The sequence below is a fragment of the Xiphophorus couchianus genome, chromosome 9 (genome assembly GCF_001444195.1).
Source record: "Xiphophorus couchianus chromosome 9, X_couchianus-1.0, whole genome shotgun sequence".
NCBI classification, from domain to species: domain Eukaryota; kingdom Metazoa; phylum Chordata; class Actinopteri; order Cyprinodontiformes; family Poeciliidae; genus Xiphophorus; species Xiphophorus couchianus.
The window spans coordinates 6,243,137-6,260,143 of NC_040236.1; the positions used below are offsets into that span (position 1 = coordinate 6,243,137).

The window sequence follows — 17,007 nt, forward strand, 5'->3', positions numbered from 1 at the left end:
TTGGGGTAAGATTAGATTCCAAATTAGTTTTAGTGTCTCAGAACTTGATTCATGAAGTGTGGAAAGTGTCTGGCTTAGATTTTATTTTTGGCCTCAGGTGTTTGTTTTGGTTGAACTTGCTGGTGCTAAGGCACCAAACATGGTTCTTGAAGGTTGTAAAGTCTCTCGCAAAAGTATTCATTGAAGCTTTCCATAATTGTCACATTTGAAGAACAAGCTGCAATGTATAATTGTGAATTTATGTGATTGACTGCGAGTGTCTTTTAGCACAGCAATTATCTTTTACCTCTTCAGTAAATCATCAAGTTCTGAAAAAAAATTTCATAGTTGTGACGCTGAAGGGAAATGAGATATTGCTTCAGAGAGATTTTCCATTAAAATGTTTTGGATCTATTACTTTTCAGCTTCTTTTAGTTAGATACCCTTGAATAAAATCCAGTACAAACCAGACAGATCAGGGGGAAAGATGATAGAAGGAGATTTAGGGATGCAAATCTCTTTGTGTTGCAGAAAATTAACACTGCACATCACCCTTACAACATTCATTCCCTCTGTGAAACATAATAAAGGCAACTTTGGGATCCCTTTCTGGTAAAGAACATTAAAACCTGGTCAGAAAGATGGGTAGAGCAAAAACATGAAAAATACTCCTGTTGGAAGCATCAAACAATAGGAGATTCTCCTTCTAGCATGACAATGAGCCTAAGATAGCAACCAGTGCTCCAGTGGAATGTTTTAGATCATAGTATATGCATGACAGAATGATGCAGACAAAAGTTGAAACAAATTGAGAATCTGTGGCAAGACACATAAAAAATGCTATTAAAATGCTCCAAGTGATTCCATAAAGTATTAATTTAGGGTGGCTGAGTACATTCACATAACACTTTTCAGATTTTTTTTGTAAAATGAAAAACTATGTTTTATATACAGTATATATATTCATACATACATGTATTCATATATATTGAAGCATTGAAGTTTTTTTGTGAAAAAATTACAGGAGTATACATTATTTTACAAGTCACTGTATCCAGTCTATGACAACACACTGTGCCAAACAATTTTATTGTCCCAAGATAATTGAATTTAGTGTGAGCTAAATAAAGAACCACTGGAATGCAAACATTTGGCCCTGAGCTACATACCAGCACAAACGTAAAGCACCGTTAAACCCTGAAGTAAGGGACTCATGGGGAGTCAATTTGCACACAGGGGGAAGATCAAGACAAGGGGGCGACAGAGGGAGAGAAAAAGGATTCGGTGTCACAGCCACGAGGCTAAAGACTGAGCTCACTAACGAAAAGGTCAAGAGAATATTATGGTGATATACACAACAGATGATAATGAGACAATGTGACAGGTAAACAGAAACACACCCACAGTGAAATGAACATGCAACATGAAGGGAACAAATAAATGAACTGATCTTCAGAAGCAACTAAAATATAAATGCAGATTTAGCCAACTCTGTTTAAAAAAACAAACAAACAAACAAACAGCAATCCAAAACTCAAGTGTTCTTGATGTAGCAATGAGCAGCTGATAACTAAAGGCCTGGTTTGACCCTGGGAAGTAGTAAGTGGCACAGTGGCCTGCCTGAACATGTATGGATCTGTTGTACATTAAAGAAAGTGGAGGGAACTGGCCCCATCCATTGACCAGAACATCTGATAGTAATCATGGAAATTCTGATAAAGGATGTTGGAATGACATGATACACAATATCTCTTCAGTGATACAGGAAGAAGCTATTGCTTTGAAACATCAAAATCCACCACAAATGCAATTTGTTTATTTATTTATTTTTTATGTCAAGTAGCAACTTCTCACTAATATAAAGTAGTGAGATTGATTATGACACCTCTATGGCTCTCAGTAGTGAATTTGTGACTTGCCTTAACAGCCAGGATGGTGTAACCAGGTCACTGTGACTAAAGGCACTTCCTAATCTAACAGCACTTCTGCAACCATCAACATTGGTCTTCTTCAAGTGTGCTTGTGTTTGAAAACATCCTAGCTGTGAAATTGGTGATGTTTTTTATTTTTTTTATTTTACCATGCATTAAAAATATTTTTCAAATTCATAAAGATGGATAGATAACTAGCTGTTATGCAAAAATCAAAATGGTCCTTCAGACCACCATCAGCTCTCAGATGCCATTAAGGAATTACCATTTCAGTTTCTCATGGGTTGATGGTGAAAGGCGCATCCTAATAGATGAACTCACCTGTTTGCCCTGCTGCCGTCTGACAGATGTCACAGAGCCATAAAATCCTGAACAGCAAATAATTTTTAACCTCTGAGGCAGCTGAGACTTTAAGGCCATGCCTATGTATAAGAATACACTCTGACCCTCACTACAACCAGACAGTGTTATGTAGCGTAATGTATATTATCTATTTTTGTTGTGCTGTTGAAGTATGAGCAGTCAAAGACTTTGAGGTACAATAATCATAAATAGTGCAATGCTATTGTTGAGTGCCTTTTCCCTTACAGCAATGCTTCACAGTCATTTATAGTTAAATAAATCAACATTTTGTAGGACAGAGTGTCAGGCCTCCTTTGACCCAGTCTCTTTGAGCTCACTGTGTGAACAAGAATAGCCTGTTTTTTTTTCTATAAACCAGCTTATTCATGTGCTTTACATCATCTGGTACATTTTTATAACAAGCAGCTGTCAAACCATAAAAGGATGGAACAGGTCACCCTCACTTTGATCTTTGACTTAAAGGAATTTAGAGGTTTATATTTGTTCATGTTTACAGCCATTTTAAATTACCCAAGACTGAAATCAACAGGTCTTTAAAATATCTTTAAAATTCTTTGGTACAATGAGTTATTATATTTACCAAAGTTACTGGCTTCATATCTGCATGTTCAAACATTTAATGTGTGAAACATTTATTCATATAATGGATTTTTTTTCCAATTAATTCTGCATGGAAAGTTTGATTTAGCTGCAAATTCAAATGTGCAAAAAGACACATTATTTACTGAATGATCATGGTGCTTATATAAGATATTGAATAATTTTTGTCTAGACTTGAGCCTGAATTTAAACAATAGGCCAACCTAGCATTAGAACGGAAATTTGACATATTAACTTAAAACACAGATAAGTTATAAAGCAACTTGTCAGTAAGGAATCAGAATCCATTAATTCTAGACTAATGAACATGTAGCAACAAAAAAGAGTTTTTAATGACTTAGACTCCTTGTACCCATTTGCATCTCTCTCTTCTCTTGCTCAGTCTTCCACTCTGCCATGAGAAACATGGCGCTCATTCTGTTCATTCTGTTATAATAAGCCGCATTCCCTGGAACAATCTCTCTGGTCTGTTCCTGTCTGTGGTCCCAGAGCAGATGCCCCTCACTCTTCCTCCTCCCTCTCCCACATATCCCTGTCTGTCTCTGACCCCCACCTTTCTGCTGCCTATCCCTCCATGGCTGTCACAGCAAAAGCGTCCACTGCTTCCACTTGGACAGTGTGTCAGTGGCATTTGATCAGAGCATTTTAGTCCGAGCAGTGAGAACAAGAGCATCCAGCACCAGCACTGGAACACAGTTGGAGAACATTAGGACAGCTTGGGGAGATAACCTCCATCAGACCCAAGAGAGACATGGGAGGAAAGGAGAAGATGATTTTGGTTATACCAAATGTGCCCAACTACCAAGGGTGAGTCTATTGTTCTTTCATGCTAATACAGAAAGACATCTTGGTTCAGAGACAGAAGAGCTTATTCAAAATTTTTTCCTGCAAATACTGAAAATCTTTTATCATTTTTCCTTCAAAGTAATCCACAACTTGCTTTATAGCCGTGCTTTAAATTCTAGCACCTGGTCTCTGGCAGTATCAGTTGCACATAGTACACAGCTCCGCTTGTCAAGTTACCATACATGTTGATTTATTTAGAGCACATTTAATGTTTTTGACAGACTTTGATTAAAGATGTACTAATATTTCAATTTTCTGTGGAAAACAAACAAACAAGCAAAAAAGAAGCATGTCAACTTGTTTGACACTAACTCCAGGAGTTGAACCATTCTTGCCACATTCTGAGACAAAAATGATCAAAGTTAATAAAAATAACATTGAGCAGAATCAGACATTCATTGGTTAAAAGTGGAAACTGGATTATAGGCGGTTTTACAACATAGCAGAGGGCGACTCCATCTGCTGTGGACTAAAATAAGGTTTCTGCTTTGTTCCTGGGAGTACAGGAAAGTACATTGGGTGGAGGTTCTACAGTTACAAGCTTCTGCAGAGGTTGCTGAGCTGTTGTGAGAGTGGACTGTGAGAACTAAATATGTCTATTAGAAACTAGTGTGTGCAAGCTTGTGCATAAGTAACAGCAACGTTTGCGTGTGCTGTGTTGTTGGAGTGATGACTGAGTCTGAGTATTTTCCGAGAGGTCAACTACGCTCCATTTAAGTTCATCATCTGTGTGTGTTTTTAGTATGTGCTTCTTGTAGCAGAATTTCTGGGTCACCCAGATCCAGTAACAATTTAGCAGAATCTTAGGTTAGCTGTTTGCATCAGAAACTCCAGCGGGCCACTGCTGACCACAACTTGGCTTTGATGTGATGAAAGTGTCAATTTAATAAGGTGAAAAGTTAGTATACGTTGTGTTTAGACGCAGAAAACTGACCTGCTGATCACTTGATATTGTAATATCAGACCATCAGCAGGTATGATTTGGTGAAATTTAATAAGCCCACATTAAAATCTTTGCATATATTTTTGGAGTGTTGCTTGATTTCATTTTTTGAAATTTAATGAGGCAACAGTCTCTTGAGGATCCAGTTCAAAGAAGCAAAAAGGGCTAAAAATACATTCTGTATCTTTGGATGTAAGTGAAATTGAAATTCTTCAAAGCTTGAAACATTTTCTTGATACATCCATAGGTCAACCTTTAGCTAGTATGCCTGGCATAAGTACAGGTAATCACTTTGCTACAAATATGAATGTATTATAGCACATAATGGATGTGTAAAAGTAGACAAATATTTTATAGATTAAAAATAAAAAAATCTGATAAGCATTGGATTCATTGCACTTTATTTGGATACTTTGAAACTATGTAAATACTTATGTTGTACTGACAACCATGTATAGTTGTCAGTACAATGACAACTATACATGCACCAGACAAACAAAAAAACATGTAAACTGATTTTACGCTAACTCAAGGAATTTGGGTCAAACTCTTGGAATTTGATAGAAATGTTTGATAGAGGTTAGTGCGTAAGCAGCATCACAAAAATGAAGGAATAGGAGACAGATCATGGATAAAAGTGTGGATTGTGGAAAAAGTAAATATAGGGTAACCTTCAAAAACAATATCACAAACGTTGAATATCTAGCACAGCATTTTGGATTACTAAGAAAAGTATGGTACAGCTACAAAGCGTTCCCTCTTAAGCTGACAGGCTTGGCAGCAAGAACACTGATCGGGAAAAAAACATCACAAGGCCCACAGAAGATCTGAGAGAAATACAGACCGAAACTTAATTCAAACTATGAGGCAAGACTTGAAAATAAATAAGATAAATAAATAAGATAAGATAAAGTTATTTTGCAAAGCAGAATTGGCAAAAATCTGTATTCTCTAGATTTGTACTGTTGGTACAGACATTGACCAAAAAACCTGGACCAGTATTTACACCAAAATTAAAATGCAGTGCACACTTTAAAACATTTCTTAAAAAAGAGGAAACTAGCCGTTCACATCTTCATTATGTTTCGGTCTATTAATTAAACTAACAGAAAAAAAATGCATTCAAGTTTGTGGTGACAAAATGTGTTCAAAAACGTCAAACGGGATGCATTGTTCAGCATGTTTACTCTTTCCCAATCATCTGTTAGATTTTTTTTTCTCCACACACGCATCCAGACACCTACAACACATTCCTAAGGTTACAAGTTTATTGGGACTTTCCATGCCACAGTTAAACCAGGACAGCGGAGGCCCTACAGAGATAGATACCAGCCAAGGGGTGAAGACAATCCATTTAAAGTCGCCCCTCCTATTCAACTGGAGCTAGACCTTATGTTCTGGCCTTAAAGTTAAAAAAAGGCTCCTAATCTACTCTGTTGCTTTTTCTGTACCAAGCACACAGCCAAACACACCCCAGGTCAGTAAGACCTTGGGTTACTTCTGCACTTACACATAAGTATACGCCTACTGTATACATACATGAATGCATGCACATGTGCACACAATGAGAGGAACTGTGCACGCAGTAGACTTGGTGTCCCCTGCACCACTTAACTTTATCACGACTGATAGTAAGTGCAATGTCTGTGTACCAAGCTGCAGATGCACAAACGCAACCTTCTGCATGAATAGTTGTATTTGAACAATTAGTTCACATTGATCAATTGTTCAAATACATGCAGATGATTTATTCAAATTCTCTTTGTCATTAAATTTAGTATTGTGTACCTTGCCTCTTATCCTTTGTAGGATGTTACACAAAGGAAAAATACATATATTTCACACTCCACATGACATAAGCGAACACATTAAGGTGAACTGTAAATATATTTAAGTGTAAATTTCGTTTGAGGTTCCATTGTAAAATGTATCTTATTGGATTTTGGTATGAATTATTCATAATAACACAAGCTGCAAATAATTGTGCACAACTGGCATGATTAATTTAAAAATAATATTCTTTCAGCAAGCAAAAACGTCTTCTTTGTATTTAGATTTCATTTCTTTATTTTTATTTTTAATTGCTGATCTTTTAGATTTATGCAGCATTATTACAGAGAGGTTACTTCAACTCAAGTTAAATTTTTTTCCTACTATTCAATCTAATAAAGTAAAGCCAATTTTGGAACATTTATTGCATACGGTTATGATTTCCCAAGACTGGTTTTGATAGAGATGTTTTTACTCTCATCACGGAGCTCTTAAGATACTTGACATTCTGCAGAGGATTTGAAGGAGACCCTGCTTTCGTCGCTTGTGCTTTCATCACTGAAACATTCACTCCTGGACTAACACCATCCTGAGGGATTTAATGATTCACTGCTACTTCAGGAGTTATGAAATGCAAGTAGTTCCTATCATTAAAGGATTAAACTGGAGAAGATAAGTAATGACACCCACCCTCTGTTTTTACAAAGAGAAAATGCCAGATGTAAAACGTTTATCCCATGCAGCTACAAACAACACAAAATAGGTAGGTAGATAGGTAACTGTTTTTAAAACTGGAATGAGTCAAAACCACAAGAATAGAAAGCAGGCTAGTCGAGTCCCTGTCTGCCCGGCAACAAGTCAGGCCTTCCCACCTAATGGTTATTTTTTCATCAATGGAGGTTTTCCATTTCTGCTGATTGCACACTCAATCAACTTCACCCTAAACTATGGAAACCCCTAAATAAAGCTCTGTAAAGTAAATGACCCAGGGTCAGCTAGCCTCCCAGGAGGAGCAGGGGAACGTAGGGAGGAGGTCAGTGAAGGCATCTCAATACCAGCTGAACTGGCACCATCAACACAGGCATGAGCTTTCAAGACAGGCCCTGTGCAACACACCACATGTAGCGAGATCGTCTGGATCATGGTCAGATGTGACATCTACCCTGTCTCAGAGTAACCACTCAAAATACTTGGCTCCTTGGGAATTTACTACATGGTAAATAAAACACTTGCATTCTTTTTGCACACATTCACTACTTGTTCATACTGTACTATATATGTTATAGTACAGTGTCCTAAATATCAACTTTCAGTCTGTGAATTAGGTGATTGCTCTAAAACACACAGAAACACTTTAGAACTGACTAAACTTTATTGAGAGATTAGTACCCCAATCATACCACTTTATTGCCAATCAGATTTGATTCAGTGAGTCGTTTTTGATTGTAGTATACTTTTGACTGCCACATTCTTGGGCCATTTTGCATTTCATGCTATGTCTCATGTCTCAAACATGAGACATAGCTCATGAGACATATCATTTCTCATGTTTGAGAAATGTTATGTCTTTAATTTAATGACACCAATAACTTTAGAATTTAATATATTGGAGCAATATCTTATTTTTTACTGTCATTTTTCCCAATGTTAGATATTAGACTCCACAGTTTGTCATAAAGCCAACGACGTCTGTCAGATGATCTGCAGAATTTAAAGAGGGCGTACTTTGTAAAATAGATTTTTTTTTAGCTGTATATTATGCTACAATGTTATTCCTTCACCAAAGATATATCTGACATGTTACTTTAATTCTTATAGATGTTGGAAAGTTAACAACAACAAAAAGAGTACTCAAATTTAAAGTTGTTCACAGAGTAAACATATTCACAACATTAGAGCAGTGACAGGTGGATCAGCACTGAATATGAAATCCAACCTTGAGAAAACCTTTGATGAGGAGGGACAGATCAGGCTGCTATGCACATTCGGAATTACAGCCTCAATCATTATTCTGAAACTACAGCCATGCTATGACGTCTGTAATTGTCAAGCAAAGGCAGAGCATTTACGCTAAGGGGGTATTAATATCTACAGGGATCTTCCATGGCTCCCCCTGATGCCAGCAGATGCCAGAACATATTTCTCCACAACACCATTAATCATTTCATTTGGACCTGAGATCCCATGGCCCTCTGGAGGAACAGATCAAAGGATCTGGGCTACACAGTTTCAGTATTTCAAAGCTGTCAATGAGGGTTGGGCAAGAAACTCCATTGTCCTTTTATTACTGAAGTAGTAATCCATTTAACAGCACTTGCTGCACTGCATGACTACATGCACTGTCAAATCATTGGAACGGCTTACTATTATTCCTCCTCAAGATGCTATTCAGTTTACTAGTGGCCAAATGAAAATGGAAAAGATAACTTGGCATATACTGTAATCCTGGTATTATATTATTATCATCCTGGTTCTACACTCTAAAAGGCTCCCACAGCAAGAGGGAACATTTAGGGAACATTTATGTTTTTATTGATAATGTATAGACTTGGACTGTTCCAGTTAAAAGTCTTGGCTCCAAAACCATTCAGAAACATTTTAGAAAAGACCAGCTAACTGATGCTGACTCCCAGTGTCATATTGCATTGAAGTTAACAAATCATGGGTTATATACTTAAAAACTTTGTGGATAAAATACTCCATTTATGATTAAAAATGGTCAACATTGATATTTTGATTATGTCCCACTTTACTAATTCACCAATGTTGTTTCAGATGCTGTGACATCCATTTTAAATATCACAGCATCTAAAATGGAGCAGCACATATTTTTTCCACCAGGAGTATTTTCTGGACACCCTTAATGTGCTGCTCCAAAGCCATTAAAATTTAGTGTTGTTTGGTTTGACATCAGCTGTGAATTATGTTTTATATTTCTAGGTCAGATAAGAGGAATCTGTGTAAGGAGAGTGTTTATGGGAAGAAGAATAGTAAAACCCCAAACACAGCTTTGCCACCTCCGATTCCCATGTCCCCAATCGTTGAAAAGATGGAGGGACTGAAAGCTATCCGGAATCGTAGCAACAGCCTCCGACTGGACCGGCTGGCCTTCTATCGTCACCTGGAGAAGGTGGAGACTATGCGCTCTTTCTGGGAACTCAAACATGTTGAACTGGAGGGAGGAAACCGGCAGGTAAAGTGCCCAGACTTGAAATTCTTCATTCTAATAATCTGCATGGAGGTGTCAAACTAACGAACTGACTGACTAGTGAAGAAGTATTGCATCCTCTTTTTCATGTATTTGGCTTTAGCTTTCTATTTAAGCAAATTAAGCCTAATTAATTTGGTTTCACAAGATGATATCAAGTTTCAGTCAGACAAAAAAGCCAATTATTTCTTATTTTTTGCAAGATACTACTTAAGACAGTGCACATTCATTCTGAAGGACACAATTTATCTTCATATATCCAGACTTTACTGCCACTGCAGTTTCCTTTTAATAATTCTAGGTCAGAGTGCATGAGGAACACAACACTGTTGTATTCCTCACATTGATGGTAACATACACGCTGAACCGGACCCACAATCATCTGTGTGCACAGAGGGAGAGGAAAAAGAGAACTGAAATAACTCACAGCAAATACTAGCCCAGTCCTTCACATCTGTTGAAGGGGCCAACACGACCCAACAGGTGAACTGCCACAGGCTCACTAGAGGGTGCTGCCGATCTTTTTATGTTTGGTTGTTTCCTGCTTGAACTTTCTGACTTCTGTCTGCAACACTCAAAGACGCGCGTGCTATTTGTGTGAAAAATGGTCCTTACACTGCATCAAATACAAGGCCACACACACGCACACGCACACATAAAGCCTCAGCCTAAAATGAATGTTTGGTATGTAATCAGACTCTCAGAATTACAGACATTACCACCAGATGGCAGAAGTGGACACCTTTCAAGCTCAGAAGATGACTTCTAGGACCCCGCTCCGGCTGTTTCCGAAAACAAATGATTTGCTTCTACTTAATGGTTCAGTTGTTGAATCATATTAGTCTAAACGTTTCTGAAAGAGTTTCTGAAACTAATAAGTTTAGGTGTTAGTAAAACAGCTCTGCTCATCTATGGTAAACGATTTGTATTTATCAAAGATCAAACAAAGCAGCAATGATGAACAAACTGATACCATTTGCAACACTAATTTTCAGCTTTTTATTTTATTGCATGAAAGTGAAAAGTAAGTTCAAAGTATCATAAATCATAATTTTGACCAAAATTAACAAAGACAAAATTAACTTAAAGCATGATTCATTTTATAAAATTAAAAATGTAGTGTGTAACTAACATGAAGATGACAAACTGATAAATCATGGTTTCTCCTTTTGCTTTCATGAAGATAGTGTTAACTAAATGCCATTGTTTTCTGATCAGTCTTGAACTGCTATTGTTCTTGTTTAGGTCAAGTTGCATCAGTTCATCCTTTCGTATTTCTTCATTTCTTTTATACATTGCATGTTGGTATTCTCTGATGTTAGTGTTAGGCGGTTTCTCTTTTCATTTGGAGAATCGTTTGCATTTTATTTCAGCTCCTTCTGTGTTCTGTGTGTTTATTTGTCTTCTTCCCTCAGTCCACATTTTCCCTAGATACTTGGCATCCCTATGATAACAGTTTTAATGTCTCTCCTCACTTTTAGAGTTGAGCTTATTTGTTTGACCTAGTTCAAAGTCCCTTTCTCCTCATGACAGTTCTTGTAGGTTTGGCACTTTGTCATTAAATTCCTTCTCAAATCACCAAGCTACTCCCAAGTTATTTCTTGCAAAAACAATGTAACATACACTTTGGAACTACATCTCGGAGATTTTTATATTTATATAAGTATTTGCTTTGTATCTCAAAGAAAATTGTTTAGACATTTTGTTTTTTTACTTTTCAAAAAAGAAACTGCAAATAATGTGTAGAAACATAAATGATTAATTCAAACATTTCCCTTTTAATCAGCGTATACACACTAATCAAATTACTATTTAAAATGTTTATGATTTCACCTGAAATTCCACTAGACTAGATTTTGAACCAGTTGACGTGGAATCAGTTGCAGTCTGAACTTAAGATGTCGGAAATGATTTCACTGGACTTATTTCGAGCAGTTCTTAAAGATAGGCAACAAGATTCTATGAAACAGTGTCATTGTTTTTAAATTGCTTTTATTGTTTTATACTTGTGCATATGTATTAATTGTTTTTATCTTGTAACCAGGTTGCTATGTATTGCACATTTTTGCTCAGGTCCCTCTTGAAAATGAGATCTAGATCTCAACGGGGTTTACCTGATTAAATAAAGGAATATATATTTAATATATATAATATATTATGCATATCAAGTTGAGAAAACCCAGTTTTATTTGAACCAATTGAAATATTGGTCAGATAAAGAGAGCTTAGAGTTTAGTTTAGAGTTTTAAGTTGTCGTCCAACTTAAAACCTATTAAAACCTTGGTCAGAGTAGCTTGTCACCATATAAGCAATTTCCCCTTTGGGATCAATACGTTCTATTCTATTCTATTCTATTCTATTCTATTCTATTCTATTCTATTCTATTCTATTCTATATTAACTACTAATAAAAGCTGTGTCAGCTAACTGGGAAATCCAGGAACTGTTCCATGCGCTTACTTGGAGTATTTTGTGTTTACTATTTAGTTCAACTGTAAATCACTCAACGTGACAACAGAACATGTTTCAGAAAAACATTCTGGGTACATGTGAGACACCATATGTAATTTAAGATGTTCAAAGTGTGAACATCTTACATCTTTTTCTTTACCTCCAACTCTGACAAAAGATAATTTTTTTCCCTTCATTTACCCATCTGTTGCTTACACTTTTTCTTGTCCTAACACAGAAAGCTGTTTCATGATTTGTTAGAAATAAACGGGCCAGTTACCAGAACTATGTGCTTAGTAACTGCCCTGTCACTCCATTCCTGCTGCTCACTGTAGATATTCTCCTCAGATTCCCGCTGGGAATATTTATCCTGCCTGGGTCCCAGTGCTGTCACCCTTGTGGCTCTTGAATTCCACCAGCTGTTGAAGTATGTTAAATTAAAATGCTTAGAGTTCATACTTTAAAATGCATTTTTGGTAAATCCTAAGCACACTGTTAGAACATGAAAAAAATGCTTTTTTTTTTTTTTCATTTAATGTTAATCCTACTGACCCCCTAAGCCTGTGTGACTGTTTGCTACCATAATTTGCTCCCTGTATAAATACAACTGTTCTCTGAGTGCGTTAAAAACAGCTGAAACACTGACTTCCTTTAAATCTCAACTAAAAACCCACCTGTTTAGGATTGTATTTGAAACGTAATCAATTGCAAATTTAATGATGGAACTGTTGTTTTGATTGTTGATTCTATGTTGCAATTGCACAAAGATCCGTGAGGGACGATGGAGTCCCAGAGCAAAATTCCGTGAAAGAGGTGTACGGAGCCTCATGCCAGAAGCCCGTTGAAAGGCTATTTACATCGTTTTAAACTGCGTGATTGTGAGCGTGAGTGGGAATAAAAGTACCAATAGGTAATTCGCTCCATAAAAAAACAGTAGGAATGTAACCGGTAAACCTTTTATGGATGCAAAAGCAAGAACCCCCCACTTGATGACTTTGTGTTTCTGTGTTTGATATGACGTAAAGCACTTTGAAATGCCTTGCTGCTGAAATGTGCTATACAAATAAAATTTTATTTGATTTATAGATTTGTTAGAGAATATTACACAAAAAGAACCATCAAGAAGACCAAGAAACATGGCAGACGTGTCAGAGATAAATTTGTAGAAAGGTTTCAAGGAAGATTAGGTTATAAAATAGTATTAAATGCTTTAAATACCTCATGCATTGCTCAATTTAAATCCCAGAAATGAAAGGAGTATGGCTGTCCACCTGAAAGTGGTTTAGATCACAGTGTATGCAAATGGCCCAGTTATAATTCATATCAAAATGAAGTTAATAATCTGTGGCAAGACTTGAAAATGGATGTTTAAATATATTTTATATTGTCTGGCTGAGCTAGAGCTATTTTGCATATTTTTAAGGCCAGAAATCTCAGGGCAGTGAAACAAGGCTTCACAAGGTACTTATTTAGGAATCTGTATTAAAACGCACCACCTCTTTTAGATCATATTTGTCAAAAACTTTGAAAATTATCCTTCTATTTCACAATCAGGCACTACTTTGTGTTCTGTCATACAAAATTCCAGTTTAAAACACTGAAGTTGGGAACAACGTGATAAATCTGTTCAGCATCAATCAGCAGCTCCATCCTGACAGATAGTTGTCATGCATGCAGATGCATTTGCAAAAAGAACTTCCACTTCTCTGCCAACAACACTAACATGCTTGTCTATAAGTAGTCTGTCAGCTGCAAATACAGCTTCCACACGAGAACAGTACTTTTCAGAACATTTTATCTTCTTTGGGTGATGTATGTTATATTTCACCTTGTAAGTTCACCACACTGTACCCCGAGTGTCTTTATAAAGAATGTTTCTTTCTCACACGTGCGTGGACACTTCAGTCCTCTGAGAAAGACATCCACACTTCAGCTCTTGTTTTGGTGCCAACTGTCCAGCACGTTGCACAAAAGATAAACTTAGCACCACACATTAGAAGGTGTTTGTTTGCAACTGTGCACCGGTATCAACTTGTTGCATCTGCAGCAATGCATGTACAGAACACTCTATGGGATTCAGAGGCAAAGCTGTGGCCTGCAGCCAGTTTATACCGGAGATCATGCAAGTTTGCGCAAATTGCTGGGTCTGAAGTTGTGATGATGCATGTAGTGTCTCACTGACATACCACCACCACCAGCGGCGGCGGTGGGCATCTGTTTCAACGATACCCAGAACCCAACACCACCTGTCTCGACCTCATCTCAGAGACAGCATGTTCTCTCCTTTTAGGTCTCGTGGTGGGAGCCAGGGAGGAAGCCAGGTTGAGAGTGAGTGGGTGGGCGCCTTGACAGCACAGAAACCCTGTCCTTGTCAGAGATTTTAGTTAGATAAAGACTGGACATTTATTGCCGTGCTACTGGAGTCCAGCTATTTCACAAGAAACAACTGGCGCGCCAGGTGAGGCCTTGCTGCCTGAGATCCCAACATACGGACTGAGATAATACTGACATTCCAACATCCTCAGGCTGACAAGAAGGATAGGAAGCGGAACCTTTCCAGTATGGAGAACTTCCTAAAGGATAAAGATATTTGGATATTAGGAAGTGTGTGCCTGGTGGCCACTTTTCTTTGGAGGCGAGTGTGGAACTTATTTTCCATCAGGAAGGGAGGAAGGACTGCACACCATGCAGAAGCACAGGTAATGCAGGAAACAATGAGATCTAAGCACCTGTGTAACTGAGACAGTGGAAGTTGCTCCTCTATTATTTCACTTTGTATTAAAAAATACAGAAGTTCAAAAATTCACCAAGATACTAGCTTTGTCGTGGAATATTGCAAAAGAAATGTTCCCGGAAAACGCTCTCAGATTTTCAGGAAAATCCTCCTCATATCTTATTTGTGAAAACCAATTTGTGAAGACCGGAATTACTCTAGGTCTGACATTACCTGTAGGTATCTTATTCTTGAAACATCTGAACTCAGCTATGCTGGTATCAATTACAAGTAGTGTTTAATTTCACTCTAGGAAATCCAGAAGTAGTCCCTCCCTTTTACACTAAAACACTACCAGGTAATGAGATCGGTATGTGGAAAACAGATGTGGAACGTGAATAAAATTTTTTTGCATCTGAGACATTTTTTTTTACTTTTAATTTACTGTTGCATTCTATTGATAAGAAACAGTTCAATATTAGTTATATTTAGTCACTCTCCTTCCAGAGAAGACAGTCTCACTTGATCCTATGCTTAAACCAGTTTATTGTGTTTACATAAACCGCCATGTAGCAAATATAACTGACTCCTCGTAAAATTTGGAGCTGTGATGCTTTTCAGCTATGACTACATCTCAGTTACAGGATAATGTTTTTACTACTCCAGCAGGTCTTGCTCTGTGTCACAGTACATACCCAAAACTTCATGATACTCCTGCATGTTTTGTAATTTAACTATGATTAAGGGGGGGGAAAAAAATGATTTGTTCTTTTCAACGTACCAAATAAAATCCCAATGTCCATAGTCAAGCTTATCTATGTAAATACAAATACATGAGCAGCTAAATGTCCTATAAATTACTTTTTGTTATTTTAAAGATTAACATGAATCACTAGAATTATAATGTACGTTATATTTTAGGATAATATTTGTTGCTGCTTCTTTTACACTTTTAAATAGATTACTAAAAATATGGATCAGGGCATTTTCATCTCTCATTTGTAGCATTGTTCATTAATAAATACATTTCTCTGCTCTGGTTTAAGTCTTATTTGGCACACAAAAGCTTCTCTGGCATGCTTTAATGAATCCTGATTTTTTTTTAACTACACCCTACCCACCAGTGAGGTCTCTGAAAAATTTCTTCTATTTTATTTTTATTTTTTTTGCTTTTTGGTTCTGTTTCTAAGACTTCTAAAAAGAAAGAAGCCCACAGCATCAAGATCCTGTACCATAACTAGCAGAAGGCATGTGGTGATCTGTCTGGTATCCATGCTTTGTTTTTATGCTAGATCTATTTGAAGGGTTTGTTGTTGAATACAACCCTAATCTGACCAGAACAAGTTGGTTCATGATAAGGACTCAGTATGTTTGCAGACTCCGCATGTGGATCCTTTTGATGGCAGGACAGAAACAGCTTTCTTGACCATGCCTCCCAAACAAATGGCTGGGACATCAAATGCATCATTAAAAATGATTGTGATAAATATAATAACAAAACTTCCCTATCGTTTTCCCTTTAAAAAACAATATTTTAGGGATGCTTAACATCAGAAATGCAATGGAAATAATGTGATTAGTCATAAGAACTGTACATGATGCATTAATATGACCTTGTAATAAGTTAAGTTAAACAAGAATAATAACATGTATTATCAGCGACAAACCCACAGAATACTTGATTTTCAGTACATTATATTTGCTCCCAATTTTAACTGTAAAAGTTTGATGTGTGTATTTTAAAGCCAAGCTGCTGAGCTTTATTAGATTGTAAATGACTATTGATTTTACTGTTAATGTATAGAATAATATCTCATCCTCTAAAACTCAGGGTCTGATTTTTATGAGGCACAAATAAATGTTTTTGTACGAGGCTTTTATAGAGTAAGCTAGAGCTTGTGTTAATGCCCGTGTCTAATGTGCAAAGGGCTTGTACTCAGATTCTCAGACTCACTCGACTCAGCTAAAATTACAAATAAAAAGAGCGCGGACAGTGGAGAGCCTATAATTGTGTCACATGTTGGGTTGAAGAAAGTAAAGTCAAAATTAAAACTTTTAACTGTTTGTTTTATTTATGTGTTGAGATCAAACAACCCTTAGGCCTACACTACCTACTACCTTCTTATTCAGGTTAATTTTACACTTACAAATCTGGACCTCTAGGAAAAGTGCTTTATTGTCTGTTGTATTATGTTCATTGTTTT

General features: G+C 36.9%; 1 protein-coding gene across 2 annotated transcripts in view; it reads left to right on the top strand.

The window, feature by feature from the left end:
• The first annotated feature begins 3,504 nt into the window (after positions 1-3,504).
• mylk4b (myosin light chain kinase family, member 4b) overlaps positions 3,505-17,007 on the top strand; it is a 30,139-nt gene continuing 16,636 nt past the window's right edge. The window contains exons 1-2 of one of the 2 annotated variants that reach the window (XM_028028908.1): positions 3,505-3,680; positions 9,373-9,625. In XM_028028908.1, coding sequence (XP_027884709.1) covers positions 3,625-3,680; positions 9,373-9,625 — 309 coding nt within the window. In that variant the 5' untranslated portion in view covers positions 3,505-3,624. Of the gene's footprint in view, positions 3,681-9,372; positions 9,626-14,425; positions 14,790-17,007 lie in introns of those variants that run through there. The other variant, XM_028028910.1, reaches the window with a different exon arrangement.